Source organism: Pyrus communis, chromosome 11 (assembly GCF_963583255.1).
Source record: "Pyrus communis chromosome 11, drPyrComm1.1, whole genome shotgun sequence".
Lineage (NCBI taxonomy): Eukaryota > Viridiplantae > Streptophyta > Magnoliopsida > Rosales > Rosaceae > Pyrus > Pyrus communis.
Genome location: NC_084813.1, coordinates 1,618,883 through 1,638,095, shown reverse-complemented (window position 1 = coordinate 1,638,095; position 19,213 = coordinate 1,618,883). Strand labels below are relative to the sequence as shown.

The following is a 19,213-nucleotide window of genomic DNA, read 5'->3' as shown; positions in this document are numbered from 1 at the left end:
CACGAAACATATCATTATTTACGTTCAAATTTAAAAATAATATTTGATTGTGTTTGAATGTTTGCGTTGAACCCAAAGATACTCGATCTGATTGGAAATCATAAAAGCAGAATATATCATTATTTCTCTCTATTATGGCATCAGTAATAATTTTCATTTCTATTTTGTCAAATTTTAAGGTCACACTCGCTAGTCATTTGGAATTTGGATGGTCACTCCCTCCAGAAAGTGGAAAGCTGGGGAGAAAGAGATGAAGACCTCTTTTTGGTAAAAAAAAATTAGTTTTAAGAGAATAGTTTAATATACTAAATATAATAATATAATTAACTAGATTTTATTTTTTTTTAGTATATGGATATTTTTATACTAAGGAGATGGGGAATTCGACTAAGTCACACAATGAGCAACTTAATTTAGATCGAATTCGCCATCCACGAGATTCAAACCTAAAACCTCTTAATTTCAAGTGAATAGGAATATCACTATACGGTAATAATTAGTGGCACAATTAATTAGACACTTGAAAATAAAATTTAACTAATTATATTATAACACGATACCAAACGTGTTCCGTCACCTTTAGGGTTTAGGGTTTTTATTAGACTCTTTCGTATCTTTGGGCTTTTTATTATCTCGCTAGATTTCGGGCAACCAGAAAACCTTCCAAAAACCTTTTACTTTAATTTAGTTTTAACTTAGAATTTAATTTTGCTTTCGAAATCACCATTTATAAAATTTAAATTTGAAAACTTTGGTTAAAGAAAAAAGATGTAGACTTAGATTGGCAGCAAGCAAAGTGAAAATTCTTCAAAATTTAAAAACCCAAATCTTTATCTTTCTTAAAAGTAAAAATATAAAAAAAATAATTCAATGACCACCACATCCCCGTTCACACCTACGATGATGCCTATCTTCCACAATTGTTAGACCAAACCAAGAAAAGGCAGTCTCCTTGCGCTTCATCTCTCTCTCAGCAAGAAGAAGTATGTATATACATACATATACATATATATATTGATTGGTTGAGATTTGAATATTTGAATATTTGAATAATTGATATAAAATCATAGATGGCGGGGTACAAAGGTGACGATGAGTACGATTACTTGTTCAAGCTGGTATTGATTGGGGATTCTGGGGTGGGAAAGTCGAACCTGCTTTCCAGGTTCACCAGGAACGAGTTTAATTTGGAGTCCAAGTCTACCATCGGCGTCGAGTTCGCCACCAAGACTTTGACCGTTGATTCCAAGCTCATCAAGGCTCAGATTTGGGACACTGCTGGTCAAGAAAGGTGATATTTTTTCTCCTCTTTCTTTTTTCCCCGCAGTATTCTCTATATTTTTAGTTTTTCTGATTTGGGTTTGATTATTTTGCTGATTACTTGGAAATATTTTATATATAATATCTTGGTTTGAGTTTTGATTGAATTGTATGCTCAATAGTTAGTAGGGTTATTCTTTCAAGTATTGATATCTGAGGTGAACAGTGAAAAACCCAAAATTCGGTTTTGTCAAAGGGGTTTTCCCCTGTTTTTGGAAATTTCGTGGGGTTATGGAGTTTTTGTCTCCCTAACTTATTTTGAAATTTTACCTGTAGTTTTGCGAAGTTTTGCATACTCATATTTTGCAGTCCTCTTTTTCTTGAGGAAAGGATACTTTGATACTTGTATATATGGAAGTGAAGAACTTGATACTAAACGCGCCTGTAATTTGACGTGGTGCTTGTCTGCAAAGCACTATAGTATGTCTTAGTGGGCATTTTGATAAGGTGATCAAGGAGGAAGAGGAAAGGAGGGGAGACAGAACATAGGCTGATATTGATGCATCACCATCATAATCTTGATATTAAAGGAGAAAGAACAACCCGATCGAATAGTGGCCACCACCTACAAGTAGAATCTGGTTTTATTTCCAGTACTTAAAAACTTGTTGTAAGCCCTGAGTCAGCAACTGCATCTGCCACAACATTTGCGTCTTTGATAACATGTTGAAGTTCTATGTGATCCATTTGGGAGATGATGTGAAGTGGATACCTCTCTTGACCACTCCCAGCTGCCATAGCATATTTTTTTGCTCGTGGTGCTTTCAAAATACTATTTTGGACTTTAGAGTGGCCTTCTGTTTTGCTTCTTTGTCCGACCTTATTTCACTTTTCATGGAAATCCCTCCTTCAAGGCTTGACATTCTGCGATTGGGACAGTTCTCTAGTCTAGGTCTCCAGACATGGCTTGATTGCTTCTCTAAACTGGAGAATCCAAATTGTGTTTAATGAAGTACTCCTTCAGGGGTTGCCATTTGATCCCCTTTGTGGGAGGGGGTGTGTTTGTTTTTTCCTGTATTGTGTGGTGTTGTATCTTATGGCAAAGTTGGGAGACAATTAGTAGCATTACTAATGGCCTGAATAGGGTTAGGCTTTTGGTTCCTCAGTATCATTGCATATAGGTGTTCCAAGAGCTGCTTACACACCAACAGTTTTTCTGACAAATTAATGTTGTTATTTCCTTTTTATTGTTGCTTGTTCTCTATGTGTAGAACCCAATCAAGAAAAAGGTTTGTGTTTAGGGTGTTTGGGCGGGCCATGTCAACACATCCTGACACCTCTAACGAAAGAATACTATTTGAAAAATGGTCAATATCTTCCATCGCCTCACCACAAAAGAGGCATGCCTGAACTATATTTGGATAGAATATTGCCTACAAACCAATCCTCAGAGGAAAAGAAGGAATTTGAAAATTTTCAGTTTTGAGTTTTGTTGAATTGTAATGCAACTGTGCAGTGCTGTTGATGGCCAATTATTTTTGCCTAATTTCATGGAAACGATCTTTGGCTTATGAAATGTAACTTTGATGTTTGCTTTGCGAAAACTATTTGGTTTTGAACTCACTGTGTTTCTAGCTTTTGTTTATGACCAGACTTCTGACCTATGAGTTAATTGTCGTGTTGCAAGAAGTTTTGTACCTAAGTATCGTTCGCAACTGCTTTTGACTTTCATATAGTTTTGTTGAAAACGCAAAAGTTACCGATTATGTTCATGTCATGTGTATAAACATTATGACGTGTTAGCTGCATGCAAGTGATTGAATTCTATTGAGTCTAGTTGGAGAATATTATTTCTCAAGGAAAAGCATGATATGAATTGGCAAAAAACACTATATAACTGCATTTGGCTCACAAGGTCCAGTGAGGGAAAGATAAATCAGCTGGCTAATCTGTTGTTGATACTGCCCAGGATTGGAGTCTTTTGTATTATTCCGTTGTTTAGTAAATGCTACACTGATTACCACAAGGTACTGTAGCGGTTGCTAGACCATAGAGCTTTCTAATACTATCTAAAAAAAAGAGTTGTAAATAGTTGGAGTTATATTTGGGTAAAAGTGTTGATTGCAGATATGTTTCCTTGGTCTGAATCTCCCTCACATTGGGCATCATGTTCAAGTGGAAATAACATCCATCGCGGGGTGAAATGGCCCTCTAGCTACAATTGCAAGTTGTTGTCTGAAGTTGTAAAATTGCTGTTTAGTTCTAAATTACATAGTTTCCACTATATTCCTTAACTGTTATAGGTACCGTGCCATTACAAGCGCATACTACCGAGGGGCTGTTGGTGCTTTGCTAGTGTATGATGTCACTCGGCATGCCACATTTGAGAATGTAGCAAGGTGGTTGAAGGAACTGAGGGACCATACTGACCCCAACATTGTAGTGATGCTCATCGGCAACAAATCAGATCTTCGCCATCTGGTGGCTGTCTCAAAAGAGGATGGTAAATCTTTTGCCGAAAAAGAGTCCCTTTACTTCATGGAAACTTCTGCGTTGGAAGCAACCAACGTAGAAAGTGCATTTACCCAAGTCTTGACTCAAATATACCGGGTGGTAAGCAAGAGGGCAGTCGAGGCAGGCAACAGTGGAAGCGCTTCTGCTGTTCCGTCTAAAGGACAGACCATAAATGTCAAAGATGATGGTTCTGTTTTCAAGAGAATTGGATGCTGCTCAAACTAGAACTGGTAATTTTCGTGCTTTTCTTTTTCGGGCTTTTCTTTTATCCTGCACCCTGTATATGATCAACGGAATCTGTCTTTAGAATAAAAAAAACTAGTTTTTCAGATACATTGCTGGCTAAATTGTCTAATAGGCCAGGCCAGGGTCTGTATATTGATCGTTGGGTGGGTTCGTTTCCTTGTATACCCGAACTTGTGGCCGCCGGATCATATTTCGTAGCTTGTTATAGTATTTTAGCTTCATTTGTGTACTTGCAAAAATCATGAACATCGACTCTACTAGCCCTAGTTTGGTACTGAGGTGATTCAGAAAAATATGGCCATCAAAAAAAGCTGAGAGCTTTTTTATGTTTGATAAACATTCAACTTCAGTTTTTTTTCACAGTTTTTGGTGAAAAAAAGCCAAAAACACAAACCTGCAAAACACAGCTTTGAAAAACTAGTTTTTTTTTTTCACATCTGTTTTACATAAAAGTTTATCAAACACTATAATATTGCTTTTTTTTTTTTTTCAAAAGCACTTTTACAAAAAAGTTTACCAAACACTCTGCTGCTTTATTTTACAGCTGCTTATTCTCACAGCACAGCAGAAGCAGTTTTTTTTCAAAGCACAACAATACAAAACCAGCCCTACCTTAGTTGTTGTATGCAATTTCCTCCTTACCCAATGCCGCTTGTATAAAAAGAAGACTGATGAATGTTTTTAGTCGTATCCTGTACTACTACAACTTTTAAACTTGCATCTCCGGTTTTGTCACCGAACCCTCCTGTAACTCGCCGAGTTCAGAAAACATATACCACATCATAATTCGTGCGATTACTATTTCCTAGAGAGATTTTTTAGTGTGCCCGGACCACGGGGCTCTACACGTCAACCATGATGCTATGTCGTGCTCAGATTCTCGATGGAGTCTTGGAGAAACAAGAAATAACGTCGACCATGATGCTTCGATGCAATAAAAACCTTGCGCGTATGCAGAATGCTTCTATATGTATATCTTATCTTTTTGTTTTTCAATTTTTAAACTTACAGATCAATCTTCTGGTAATCTGATAGCTACTATACTGATTACGCAGAGTTTCAGATCTCTTCAAGTTTTACATGGTTACAAATTTACACCAGCTTAAGCTATAAATTTGCTAATACTTACATTTGATGATATAATTTCAATGGTGTCGGTCCTCTACAGATTAATCTGGTCACTTTTCGTTGTTGGAGATGGCCTCCGGAAGTTTATAGCTGGGAGGCTTATCAGCACCCCTCCTTGAGTACTCTCTCCATCTTCGAGCTGCTGCTGCTGCTCTCTTTGCTCTTTCTTTCACTTCCTCCTCTGGAAAATGAAAACACATTTCAAATTTAACTTCGGACTTTGATTCGTCTATAACATATGAAGCATTAAACATGTTTGACTAGAAAACATTTTTTATGGAAGCTTTAACGATAGTGTCCCCAATCATTACAACCATGTAACATCAATATTTAGATGAGATATTGAAGTTTGGAGGAGGATAATTTTATGCTGAAATGCCTATATGAACTGAGGCGGGGTTCGGCAACAACCACTAGCGCATAAGATTCAGAATATGCAAATCTAATTGGCACCTATGGGAGATTAGAACTTTTGCTTGTGGAAGAAAGCATGTAGGAATGGTAAGAAGGACGACAAATGTGGAAAGCCTTTCTGAGTCTTAATCATTGCCCATTTGAAAAAACATCTATCTGGACAAGGGAGCAAGATTCTGCGTAGCTATGCAGATATATGAGCACAGCAGCAAATGAAAGTAATGCTTTTGTTATCAGTCGGCGATCCAAATAAGTTGGTTCTAACTCATTGGACCTCGGAAAGGAAGAGACAGCACTAGACGTTGAGAAGGAATATAAATCAAAATGTAAAAACTTCTTAGAGACTAAATTTTAAAACATATTGCATTTCATTCATTGGACATACTTGAGGGTAAAACGGTGAGACACGAAGAAAGCATGGATGGTACTCACCTCGAGTAACTTCTATTATGTTTCTTCTGTGCATTGATATTTCAAACATTAGCTATCAATATCATTCTTTCTACAGGTTTGCACTTACCTGAATTTTGGTAGTTTTTGGTGTTACCCCAAATGTTGTCCCAGTATGATTCTGTTTTATCTGAATCCTTCTTCTTCTTCATCATCCTAATTTTAGTTTGTTCCTGCAATAAACCCAGGTTTGTGAAATGTCATAACTAAAATTATAAATGCACTTGGTACTTTAAAAACCTGTAAGCAGCGATCGAGATTTTTTTCTGCCAAGAGGGAACAGCAGCACAGAAATTGGCAACTCAAGGTTTTTTGTTTTCTTCTTTATCAGAAGAAACTGAAATTTCATAAGACGGCTCTTTGGATCAGAATATTGAAGGATTCATCTTTGGTAGTTCATACAACCGACACACCCAGTATTACCGATTTTACTTTATAGCAAAAGAAATCACAAAACATTAGATTAGTTGAAGGTACAAAATATAAAATGAGAGTTCCTACCAAGACTTGTGATTGCCTCTTTTGCCACCGAGAACTTGCCTGCCACATTAACAAAAATTGCTAAGCTAGTTATGGCGACAATGAAGATAAGCTAGAAATAATTTTATCCCAAAGATTCATCTAAGCAGATGAATTCAAGAACATATAACAAATATTTATACATTCTTCTTTTGATTTGCTTCTTGATTACATCTGAAGTGTTTCAAGAGCTACGAGGAATAAACTTCCTGGTTCTACTTCGTTTTAGCAGAATTAAGATAATATGCCAACACATAGCAGAATTCAGATAATATGCCAACACATTGTAGTTCAACGCACAAAAGCAAAGATAAGTGAAACAAGTAGTTTGAAAATGTCTTCAGGTCATTAACTGAAAGTTGTGAAAAATCATATAGAAGACAATGTATAATACAAAGAACGAGTAACATACCATTCTGAAAACATCCACTGATGAGCCCATACCTGCGAGCATCAGTGCAACCTGACCATCCACAGTACACTTTTAGCTACTGAAGTTATAAACGAATAAGAAAAAAGTATAAAACGCAGCTCTTTTGGTCAAAGTTTAGATAACTAGAAAGACTCAGAATTGATTAGTACGACCAAGCAGCCAAGAAAACTATTCGCATCGAAGGATTTCAAAATGGTGATAAAGAAGGTGCATATAATTATTAGTATAAATATAAAACTTGGACAATTCTGACATTATAATGATTGCTTTCCGTACGTTTACTCTTTCTACTCTGCGCATTTCATCTTCGAGCAATGATAGTTGCGCAGCAGAAGTCCAATGGATGCAATCAACAGGGCTGAAACAAAGAAGAATTTGTCAACTAATAATCAAGGACAGCTAGTCATTTCCAGGCATCTGATAGTCCAATTGACAACTATCCAGTGACATGAAAATTTCAAACGTCGAATTTGTGAAAGCAGTACAAGCATGCACGAAAACTATTTGATGCTGCAGAAAGATTTGAAATTTGTAGAAAAATGATTAGATTTTTTGTCAAAAACCAGAAATACTATCACGAGCTTTAAGGAAGACTCTTCTAACAAGTCTGAAGTCAAATTCTTATTTGATGTAAAGTAACGCTCTTCAGTGAAGTCTGTCCCGTTTCTACCTATTTACACGCAAACCATGAAAATACAAAGATGCCTGATTCCTAATATCTGTCTTAGTTCACAGTGATGAAGTTAAACACACAATACAATTGACAAAAATGGAAGTAGGACTAGTCAGTTTGTCACAAAATGTTCATCATATTCGAAAAACCGATGTCAAAGTACCTACCAACTATCAATTGCCTGTTGAACTAAATCTACGCTCCCGCACTGACTGTATACTCGGGCTCTTCCAAAGTCTTCCTCGATTCCAAAGACGTCTGGGGCAACACTGGCACAGTTTTTACAGCCTATGCAGCTAAACTCATCAACAAATGCATGATCCTTTGGTGCAGACTCGTTCAGGAAAGGATTGATTGCTGTCAAAGCATAGCCGTGAATTTCGTCGTAAACCATGCGTTGCACGGGGTCACTGAGCACCTCATAGACCTCATTGATGAACATGCAGAAATTGTTGGTGTCTGGATTATCACCACTCAAGTCCGGATGGCAAGCTTTCATACAATTATAATACGCCTTTTTTATTTGTGCCGGCGTTGCATCTGGAAGCTGTTATTAACATAACATACAAAATCTAAGCATTTCACGCAAAACCGAACTCCTCAAAATTCATAAAAATATGAACTTTTGGATATTCCCACAAAAATTAAACTAATTAATTTGCGCAGAAGCATAATTTTTTTGCAAATTTAAACAACCCAGATGGAATTTAACAAAAGGGGTACAACATTATTAAGCATACCAATCCCAAGACGGAATAGTAGTCATCAGCGACGGCGTTCGTTGAAGGTGAGTCGTCGGTTGCCACTCTGAGCCTGCTAAAGCCTCTACGCCTCCTCCGGCCACCGCCATGACCACCCATCAAAGTCAGGCTACTGCCGGGCTTGGCTAACATGCGCCCTGGGCTTCTAGAGCACCCATTCGGTAATGGGTTCTGGAACTTGAGAGATTCAGTGAAAACAGGAGAGGGGGTCAGTAATTGAGCCATTGACGAGCATGCAAATTGCAACTCCAGGTTATTGCTTTGGGCTCAATTGAATAATATGAAACAGAGGAAGTAAAAAAGTTGGATATTTTAATTTTTGGGAGATAAATTTGGAATATTTGAAAATTTCTGAGGTGGAAGAATTTTTGGCGTGGAAGGGAGGGATGCTGAGATGGCAGTTTCAGAGCCAAACGTTTTCCTGAGAATGTGGACGGACCCGAGGTGGTTCCATCATGGGAAGTGGCGAAGTACGGCAAGCACACAGGGAAAACGTGTCACCTCGTGAATAATTGCTGCTGCAACTCTTCATCGAACCGGTTACTTTGTTTTTTTTTTTGGTCGAGGGAAAACTTTTATTAAACAGCAAGCTTAAATTTACAAGCAAATCAAAGGTCCAATTTACACCTATACACAATCAAAAAATGGTCCAAACCAACAGAAAAACAGAAAGAGGACCCAACAACTGTGAAGCCCAAAAAAGCACACAACAGGCGAGAAGCTTCCACTGAAATCTTCACCAACAGAAATCCAAAGCAGCCAACTGAAACATCATCCACCGTCGAGAACACAGCAATAGACCCCAGCCGGAGCTAGGGCCGGTGCCACTAGAGAAATTGAGAAGAGGCAACCGAAACCCTCACCAAAAGGGGGGAAAGAACTCTCACAGAAGGAGAGAAAATAAATCCTCCGAATTGGTTACTTTGTTTCACTCAACTATTTACGGCTCCATTACGTGTGGTACAATATTGCGAAGTGACAGTCCTTGCTCAATTTGGTTAGTACTTGATGCAACGATTATTTCATTGTGATGCAACCAAAACAACCACAATATGTTTCACTTTGAAGAACAAAAACGAATTTTGCAAAGGCTTTTAATTCTGCAAATTGTGTCAATATCAATTTTGTTTTGCCAACTACTTGTTGTACAGCTTTCTATTTGAGCTATACTATGAAGAAGTTAATGTTCTACCATAAAATCATATGAGGAGTAGCCTAACTACTTATAAGCATATAGATGTGGGATTCATTCTCAACACGCCCTTATACGTGTGGCAAATTTTCAAGCTTAACACGTGAACAATACAACTCGGGTATATGGAGCATGTGTGGCCGTAGGGCTTTACACATGGGACTACTTGCTACCATAAAGAAAGTTGAGATTCCAATATAAAACCCAAGATCCTGCCCTGGAAACTGAAAACCCACATTAATGGCCGGTTTGTTTCTAGAATAAAATAAATTGGCAAATAAGAATAAGGGTCCTATTAGGGTACTCCTATAAATATATCCAATTGAGACAAGGTGGAGTTTGTAGCTCAGAAGATTAGAGTACATGGGTACGAGCCACATTGTTGGGGTTCGAATACCTCATCACCGACAACCGCCCTAAAATGAAGGACCTTTTCTTTTGGGGTAGAAAAATCATGATCGAGATAGCAGACCCAAAACTATGAAATTTGGGCGTGGAAATAAAATATGATTTTTACATGTGGACCCATCATGAGTTACACATGGAGATATGAGACAAGCCTAAGGACGAAGATTCGTCAAGATCTTTGCCTTCCCAAGGGTACTCTTAGTTGCCCAAAAGAGTCATGAGTCTCACACTACATGTGAAATGTTAAGAGAATGTTGGCAGAACAACAATCAATAAGACTAATTTATTGAAATTTATATATTCTAACACAATAATATTAACAACCAAATATGATATGTATATAATTACAAAAAAAGCAAAATTATAATAAAGCAATGAGCTTACAAATTTTGCAAATAGAGGCCTGTAGATTTTCAATGTCTTTGAACATAATTTCACTCCTATTCAGCGCTTGTAGTTTTGCAAGCGTCTGCTCCACCAGGATTTAACTATCTATGAAAGTTTTAGCACTGAAACTTTGATTCTAGCGAACTTCCTTGTGTTTCTCTCTCATAAAGTTTATATGAATAAAGGTTCCAAAATTGACATAACAAAATGCAAATGACCGTTTGAGATATATAGGATTCTAATGCCTTTTCAAAATAGGTGTAACTGTTTGATTCAAGTTCAAACAGATACAACTTTTTGAAATAATCTAAAGGGTTTAAAAGTAATTTAATTCATCTTCTAATTAAACATTTAACTAATTAACCTCATAATTCGAAAAATGACGCATTGGGAAATTTTGAAATTGTCGCCCGAACTTCGTTTCAGGCTCATAATACCCTATTGGAAAGAGCGCAACATTCACTTCGTTCAAACTCATTTATTTGTTGTGATGTATAAGGATTTTAGCCATCCAATATCATTTACTTAGTCCAAAAATGCATTTTAAGTTCTACAACAAAAAATAAACTTTCCATTTCACATCCATATATTGACGTTGTTGTAAGTTAACTATAATGTGCACACTAAAAGTACTAACCTTGAGAAGTCATTGAATCCAAGCATAAGAATGAACCACGAACATAGCAACAAGCAAAGATCTTCCGCTCTCTCTACACGCCTTATGCACTCTTATATGGGGTAGGGTTTTGTGCTAGAATATTGTATATAAGAGTGAGGACCTAAGCCTTATATTTATAGGTGAGTATATTAGGTTTCTTGCCCATAAAGAAATCCCTAATACATATCTTTAGCACCTCCAAAATCCATGACCTAATAGGAAAGATATTCCTAATCATTATAGGTTTACTTCACCACCAATCATTATAGGGATAATCAAGAATTTCTTCCTATCTTATATTCTTAATCAATTAGGACTCCTAAATAGATGTAAGCCCAATAAAAGTCTTACAGTTGTTTGTTCCAGATACTATGGAGTCTTTCCAAAGTTGAAAATTTAACTCAAACATTGTTCTTTTAACACCAACTGTAACAACCCACATCGCCTAAGGGAGTGGATCCTGTAAGTCTTATATGTATATTCCCATCTCTACCTAGCATGAGGCCTTTTGGGAGCTCACTGGCTTCGGGTTCCGTAGGAACTTCGAAGTTAAGCGAGTTCACGCAAGAGCAATCCCAGGATGGGTGACCTATTGGGAAGTTCTTGTGTGAGTTCTCATAAACAAAACCGTGATGGCGTGGTCAGGGCCCAAAGCGGACAATATCGTGCTACGGTGGAGTCGAGCCTGGGATGTGGTGGGGTCCGGGCCGGGATGTGACAATTTGGTATCAGAGCCAATCCCTGGGCGGAAGTGTGCCGACGAGGACCTTGGTGGAGCTCACTGGCTTCGGGTTTTGTAGGAACTCCGAAGTTAAGCGAGTTCACGTGAAAGCTATCACAGGATGGGTGACCCATTGGGAAGTTCTCATGTGAGTTCCCAGAAACAAAACTGTGAGGGTGTGGTCGGGACCCAAAACAGACAATATAGTGCTATGGTGGAGTTGAGCCTGGGCCGAGATGTGACACTAACAAGGAATGTGCCCTTAACCCACATGCGTGATATATTAGTTGTCCTTCGTATATGTATGAGATGCAGAACATGGAAAATTTGGGTCAAATTCGCGAATGCAAAGCCCATAAGAGGGGTAGAGGGAGGTGAGCAACTACCTCCATTTTTGGAGAAGGAATGAGAATCGAGGGAGTGATACTTGCTCCTCAAGCATCATAGCTCTATAAAAAGGGAGTTGAGATAGAGAACAAGGTACACAATCTGAAACCATTGACTAGATAATACTAATTCACTCTGACTGACGTAAGTGTCGGAGTACTTTTTTTGCAGGTACACCACCACACCCCCACTGAAACAAAGCCACCCTAACAACCTTCAGAGTTGCATCTCGACGAGGGATTCGACAAGCGTGCAGCTTACAATCAACGAACCTGTGACGATATTTCTTCATGTAAGAAATTTTGATCTTGTGGTGATAGAGTATTCATAATAGAGCTGCGTGGTAAAAACATTTAGGAATTAAATCTTCGTGATAAAATTTGTTAGATTCAAGTCCAAAATTGAAAGTTTCGTTAACTCTTCATTAAAAGTCTCCACATGCAGGCTATCCAAAAGTTGACTTGGTGACGAAACTTTCAATTTTGAACATAAATCCTAACAGACTTTATCATAAGAGTATTTAATTTTAATTTTTTACCGTGAGGGTTATCTTATGAATACCCTGTCACCGATTCACCATGAGAGATTATTTCTCCAATTAACAAGAGTTGTTTCAAATGACCTGGCAACCGATCAATCCATTGGATTAGTTGGAGGATGCAGATTTCGTACTAGGAAAACAAGTGCAGAAGGCATAACTGCAGAGGAGCCGCATCCTTTGACAAGAAAAAGAGCTCCTCGCGGTCTGAGTTCAAAGAAAAGGTCTTCAGTTGCAGGGAGTAGGGTTTTGTAAGGCAGCCATTTCTAGGGTTAGGGTTTTACAGAATCTGTGAGAAAGAAAGAGTAGTAGAAGAATAAGAAGAAAAGAGTTCAAAATGCAGCCCTACGGAATACAATCGATGCTGAAGGAGGGCCACAAGCACCTCTCCGGTTTGGACGAGGCGGTGGTGAAGAACATCGATGCCTGCAAGCAACTCTCCACCATCACCAGAACTTCTCTCGGTCCCAATGGTATTCCTTTTCTTACTCTACTGACTACAAATTACAGTTCCTTGGTGGATCTCTTTAGTGGATCCGATACTTGCAAGCATACTTTTTAATTTTAATTTTTGAATTATTTGTCTACTTTGTCACTAATCAGGTATGAATAAGATGGTAATCAATCACTTGGACAAGCTATTTGTGACAAATGATGCCGCCACCATTGTCAATGAACTGGAGGTTCAGCATCCTGCTGCCAAGATTTTGGTTTTGGCAGGCAGGGCTCAGCAGGAAGAAATCGGCGATGGCGCTAATCTCACCATTTCTTTTGCTGGGGAGCTCCTTCAAAACGCAGAGGAGCTTATCAGGATGGGTCTGCACCCGAGTGAGATCATTAGTGGATACAACAAAGCCATAAAAAAGGTTTTTCAATCCCCCTTTCTGCTTTTTATCTGTTATTAGAATTCTAATGTTCTGAGTTTTGTTCCATTTTTTTTGAATATTTCAGACGCTTGAAGTCTTAGATGAACTGGTTGAGGAAGGTTCCGAGATTATGGATGTGCGCAACAAAGAACAAGTGGTTTCTAGAATGAGAGCTGCTGTTGCCAGCAAGCAATTCGGCCAAGAAGATATCTTGTCCTCACTTGTTGCCGATGTAATTATTACTTGTTTCCCCTTTGTATTATTGGTTAATTTCTATGTCAGCTACTCAGCTATTTTGAAGCCAAGGAAAGAAGTATAGCGTGTCACTGTTTGTTAGCAAGTTCTAATGGTAAACATTTTTATTGGACGATATAGGCATGTATACAAGTATGCCCCAAGAACCCAGTAAACTTCAATGTGGATAATGTACGTGTTGCAAAGATTGCGGGAGGGGGTTTGCATAATTGTACAGTAGTTCGAGGTATGGTGTTGAAAACTGATGCTGTGGGGAGTATAAAGCGAATGGAGAAGGCCAAGGTTAGCAATCTTTTACACATCTGCTTTTGAACTTTTGCATAAGATATACATGACATACCCTTATATGATGAGTTTCATTTCTCATAGTCTATTAAAAACTTTGTCAGATTTACTCTTGTCTTTTTAGCACCATTTTGGGAGTTTTCACTATCTGTTAACTCTGGATTTTGATATAAAGGCACAAATTAATGGTATTGTGAGGACACTATAGTGAGGATCTCATATCAAATTTGGAACAGCTTGTAAATGATGGACGAAACATCATCGAAACTTTCTGCATGGAATATTGGGTATAGGGAAGAAGCAACTCAATGATTATAAGAATATGAGCATGATTTTCATACCTTTTCATTACCATAAATGCCCTTGAAGGTAGTTTATGTTGGCCAAAGTCAGTTGCCAAATGGAATTGCTGTTTGCTTGTGATAGTCAGTATGGTTGAAGATTCTTTTGAAAAATCTATGGAAATTGTAGGTTTGTTGAATGATCATGATGTAAAATTGATGATTCAACGCAAATACCAGTTAGAATAAGTAGGTGTTGTCTGGTGTGAACTTACACGCTGCCTTCTTCCGTATTTTTCGTACTTCAAACTTTTGGAATCAGGAAAAATGTTGGCCTGGTTTGTTGGGTACCAGAGAAAATGGTGTTCTTTTTATTTTCTTAATTGTGGTGATTAGGGCTTCTGATTTCATGTTATTACCTTGATAACACTAATTTTTGGCATATTGCATTCAATAATATGCTATGCTCAAGACTTGCAGCAGCCTTCTTGTCATAACATGTTCTTCTTGATGTATTGAAGTTCAGAAAATGCACCACACGTTGACTATTTGGAATTTAGTTTTCTATATTCAGTCTTCACGTATATCTGCTAACAGTGTGCTTGTTTTCGTAAGCTAGTAACATGAGTGTGTGTTTGTATTGGCGATTTGTATAATATTATTAACTTTATAGTGCTTTGGTGCCGTTTAACTTTTGAATCTTCTTCTATTGTAGTTTATAATACTTTATGCTTGATCATGCCTGTTTTCTGTATTGTGATCGCTATGTATTATTATAAAAACCCTTTACCTTTATGCGGTCTAAATATATGCTTGAAAGGTTCAAGTTTCTGAGCTTGTATATTCTGTTAAACCATTTCAGGTTGCTGTGTTTGCGGGTGGAGTTGATACCTCTGCAACTGAGACCAAAGGAACTGTTCTAATTCATACTGCTGACCAGGTATGTTTGTGTGTGTTTGTTGTTCTGGAGGAATGGGAGATTGTTTGTAATTCTATGTAGCAAAAGTTTGAATTTTCTTTTTATGTTGCAACCAAAAAACTTAGTTTATATGTGCAATTGATCCCATAAAGGTTATATTTGGTGGCAGTTTCTTGAATACTTAGTTTATATGTGCAACTAGTTAAGTTCTTCTTCATATGCATATGGTTCATAAGGTTTAATTTATTTCTATTGTACTTGTACATGATTGGAGCACTCTGTACTTTTCTTGAAGTGGTCCTTGTTATTTCTTTTTAATCTCCCCTAGTTTGTCTTTTGGTTAGAGGGCTGTACATGAAGAAGTGATGATTTCTTCTAATGTGTTTTACCAGTTTATGCGATGTCACTTTACTACTATATCTAAGTCTGTTTTACTTTCATTTTGGAAAAGTTTCACAAAATATAGTTTCTATCCCTTTGTACATCTTAACAGAATGTATTGGACCTCTTGGTGTTTTAATATGCTTGCCTTTAGGTCCATAGTACTTGAGCTGGTGTCAGTTTATTGCAGCTAATTGTTTTTTGGTATTTCTTATCTTAAAATGTTTTGATCTATTTTCTCCTGGGTATTAACAATATATCTGATGTTTTCTGTAGTTGGTATTTTAAAGTTGTGTGCCTTTTGTCCTCCATTGTTTGAAAGTTATGTTAAGGTGGTTGATATCTCATTAACTATGATTTTCTTGGTCATTATGTAGCTTGAAAATTATGCAAAAACTGAAGAAGCTAAAATTGAGGAGCTCATTAAAGCAGTTGCAGATTCAGGTGCCAAGGTAATTGTGAGTGGAGCAGCAGTTGGAGAGATGGCACTACATTTCTGTGAGCGGTACAAGTAAGTATTAACATCTTGTCATATTTTTTTTTTATCCTTTCCAACCGTTGTAGCATAAACTGACACTTGTGTCCGTAGAATCAGATAAACCCTTCAATACCCATCTTAAGGTATTCAAATCTCTTAAGAGATCTTTGAGCTCTTTTTCTGTTTTAACTTGTTATTTCTTGATTCCAGGCTCATGGTGCTGAAAATCAATTCAAAATTTGAATTGAGACGATTTTGCCGTACAACTGGTGCTGTTGCCATGGTAATCTCACAAGAATCTGATTTGTGAGAACCTTATTGAATGTTTCTTAATTATGAGAGTCTTACAAAAATACCCCTTGTATTTTTGCAACAGTTGAAGCTTAGCCAACCTAACCCAGATGATCTGGGATATGCTGACTCTGTCGCGGTTGAGGAAATTGCCGGTGTTAGGGTATGCTGAAAAGATGTTTCCTCAGACCTAGTACTGTATTGAAATTATCTTGTTCTCGGCTATTTTCCTTTTCATCTTGCTGATACATCTAACGATCTTTTATGTAGGTCACTGTTGTGAAGAATGAAGAAGGTGGGAACTCAGTAGCTACTGTGGTTCTACGGGCAAGTACTGATAGTATATTAGATGACCTTGAAAGAGCAGTTGATGATGGAGTGAACACATACAAGGTAATTAATGTGGAGCATTAAGAGTTTTCTGTGTTGTTTGGCTGGCTTGTTTTACCTCTGCAATCACTGGAGGCATATTGTTCTCTGGAACTCTTGAAGTAGTTGTATTAAGGTGTCCAAACCATTGAAAGTAATTTCTTGCTTTCCTAATGCATTTCATTGTCAGGCTATGTGCAAGGATAGCCGCATTGTTCCTGGAGCTGCTGCTACTGAAATTGAGTTAGCTAGAAGAGTGAAGGAATTCTCTTTTAAAGAAACGGGGTAAATTGTCTCTGTTTTTGAATTATTTTAGTTCAACTTAATTACATAATACACATGGAGATTTCTGCTAGTCAGACAAAAATAACCAACAATAAGTAATGATTTAATCCTCAAATGAGATGGAATTAGCTATTAAGATTCTGTTTAGAAGGAAAGTCATACCATATAAGATATTCTGTTGAAAATGTGTCATGAGGTACATTCTAAGTACATAAGATGTATTCAGTGGTATCGGAATAAACATTGTAGAACTTCAGTGATACCTTAATGAAGCGTCAGGGGTATTACAACCTAACTAGATAGGAACACCAGTTGCAGTTTTAAATGATCCAACCAAATTAACATGTAAAGGAAATATGACTAGCAGCAAAAGCAAAACAAAAGAAAAAGAACAGATATGTCATGGGTGTTCTGGTCCAAAAATGGTATGGTTTAGAAATCATGAATTTTGATATGATTCGTTTAGATTTTTTAGGTTGATCTGCAATATTGGATTTGTAATTTGCTTGTAACGTTGTCCCTGACAGCATAAAATAGAATCTGGGCATGAGAGAAATAAGTAACACACTAAAGAAACACTGGTTTTGCAGATTGGATCAGTATGCTATAGCAAAATTTGCCGAAAGTTTTGAGATGGTGCCTAAAACTCTGGCTGAGAATGCTGGAAAGAATGCAATGGAGATCATATCTTCTCTCTATGCTGAACATGCATCAGGAAATACGAAAGCGGGCATTGACTTAGAGGAAGGCCGTTGCAAAGATGTGTCGACTATTAATGTTTGGGACCTCCACATAACTAAGTAAGCTTTCTTTGTCATCTTTCAAGTCAAGTTTTTTTGTGAACGGATTTCATTGTGTATTGTTACAACTTACAACCGTGATGCTTGATGCGATATTGTTCATGAAGATTAAGTTTTGTGCATTAAATTTTGGGTCTATAATTTGTTTGTAGAGGACTCTTTGAATTTCCATGCCCTTTTTGGTGGTTTTGAAATTGAATAGCCAATGAGTTCCTTCTGCGTCTGTAGTTGTTCATCTGTTAGGTTCATTTGTTGGCCAATTACTCCTTACATATAAGCCAAGTATGGTTCATATCTCCAATTCATACACAAGGGAATATTTGTAATTGTAGATCTTTTATGTGATTCATTGAAATCAAAATTATTTATTGAACCACTAGATTTTTCGGTAAACCCTTGCCCAATGTTATTTTTCTTTATATGTGATATTAGGCGTCCATATTTCGTCTTGGGATTTTATTCTTTCCTTTTTGGCCTGACCTTTCTTGCGATGTTTGTTACAGGTTCTTTGCTCTCAAGTATGCTGTGGATGCTGCCTGCACTGTCCTAAGAGTAGATCAAGTAAGTAACTAGTAACTATTGGTCAATGCTTTTTTTGGTCCCTAAGTGCATTGTTACCAATATATCTTCTCGTAATGATGCCCACCTTATCACAACTACTGCATATAAATTGACGGCTGCTTTCAAATATTTCGCTCAGTATGATTACCTTAATAAATATAAATAAATAGTAGTAAGATAAAAAAAGACGGCAGCTGATATTTTTTTTGACAATGTCTTGACCGTGTTGCAGATTATAATGGCGAAACCAGCAGGTGGCCCAAGTAGGAGAGATCAGCCTGCAGGGATGGATGAGGATTAACTTGTTTTGTGTCACAGAACTTGTTTTGTGCTACAACTAACCATCTCGCTTGTATTTTAGGATATGAGGACAGTTGAAAAGCGTGTTTGGTTTCTCGAGTTTTTGTTCTAGCTGGTACTCGAGTTTTTGTGGTCTTGGCTGGTCCTTGAGGTTTTGTTGAAAGTTTTTGTTTTCGTATGTGCCCTTGCTAGACACTAATGGATTGGAATTATATAAATTTTCCTTCTATGATTGCAGATTATGTTTCTTCAATTCGTTCTTTCCTTCAGCTTTTGTTCAGTGATACTTCCCCGGAGCTGTTTTCGTCTTTGTATTTGCTTGCCATTTTCTCTTTAGGTGTTCAGATGTTTATGTGGTCCTCTTTGTTTCTCAAAGTTGCTGTAATTCTGGTGTCGGTTTCTCCGATTGTCCTTTTTATTATTCTTTTGAGAAAGTTTTCCCGGCCAAAAACT

At 37.4% G+C, this 19,213-nt stretch overlaps 3 protein-coding genes across 3 annotated transcripts; 2 read left to right on the top strand and 1 right to left on the bottom strand.

Annotated features, from left to right (window-relative positions):
• The first annotated feature begins 924 nt into the window (after positions 1-924).
• On the top strand, positions 925-4,241 carry LOC137708375 (ras-related protein Rab11D-like). The gene is made up of 3 exons (XM_068447434.1): positions 925-983; positions 1,071-1,291; positions 3,564-4,241. Exons 2-3 carry the CDS (start codon positions 1,071-1,073, stop codon positions 3,997-3,999), a joined length of 657 nt encoding a protein of 218 aa, XP_068303535.1. The 5' UTR covers positions 925-983; the 3' UTR covers positions 4,000-4,241.
• Positions 4,242-4,963: 722 nt separating this feature from the next.
• Positions 4,964-8,673, bottom strand: LOC137708725 (uncharacterized). The gene is made up of 7 exons (XM_068447868.1): positions 8,378-8,673; positions 7,805-8,184; positions 7,241-7,322; positions 6,944-6,994; positions 6,514-6,552; positions 6,083-6,185; positions 4,964-5,329 (listed from the first exon to the last, which is right to left on the bottom strand). Exons 1-7 carry the CDS (start codon positions 8,621-8,623, stop codon positions 5,199-5,201), a joined length of 1,032 nt encoding a protein of 343 aa, XP_068303969.1. The 5' UTR covers positions 8,624-8,673; the 3' UTR covers positions 4,964-5,198.
• Positions 8,674-12,885: 4,212 nt separating this feature from the next.
• On the top strand, positions 12,886-19,013 carry LOC137707454 (T-complex protein 1 subunit theta-like). Its single transcript, XM_068446328.1, has 13 exons — positions 12,886-13,162; positions 13,293-13,555; positions 13,641-13,787; positions 13,931-14,092; positions 15,239-15,316; positions 16,054-16,187; positions 16,365-16,437; positions 16,531-16,608; positions 16,716-16,838; positions 17,005-17,099; positions 17,690-17,899; positions 18,403-18,460; positions 18,693-19,013. Exons 1-13 carry the CDS (start codon positions 13,027-13,029, stop codon positions 18,759-18,761), a joined length of 1,626 nt encoding a protein of 541 aa, XP_068302429.1. The 5' UTR covers positions 12,886-13,026; the 3' UTR covers positions 18,762-19,013.
• Positions 19,014-19,213: the final 200 nt, after the last annotated feature.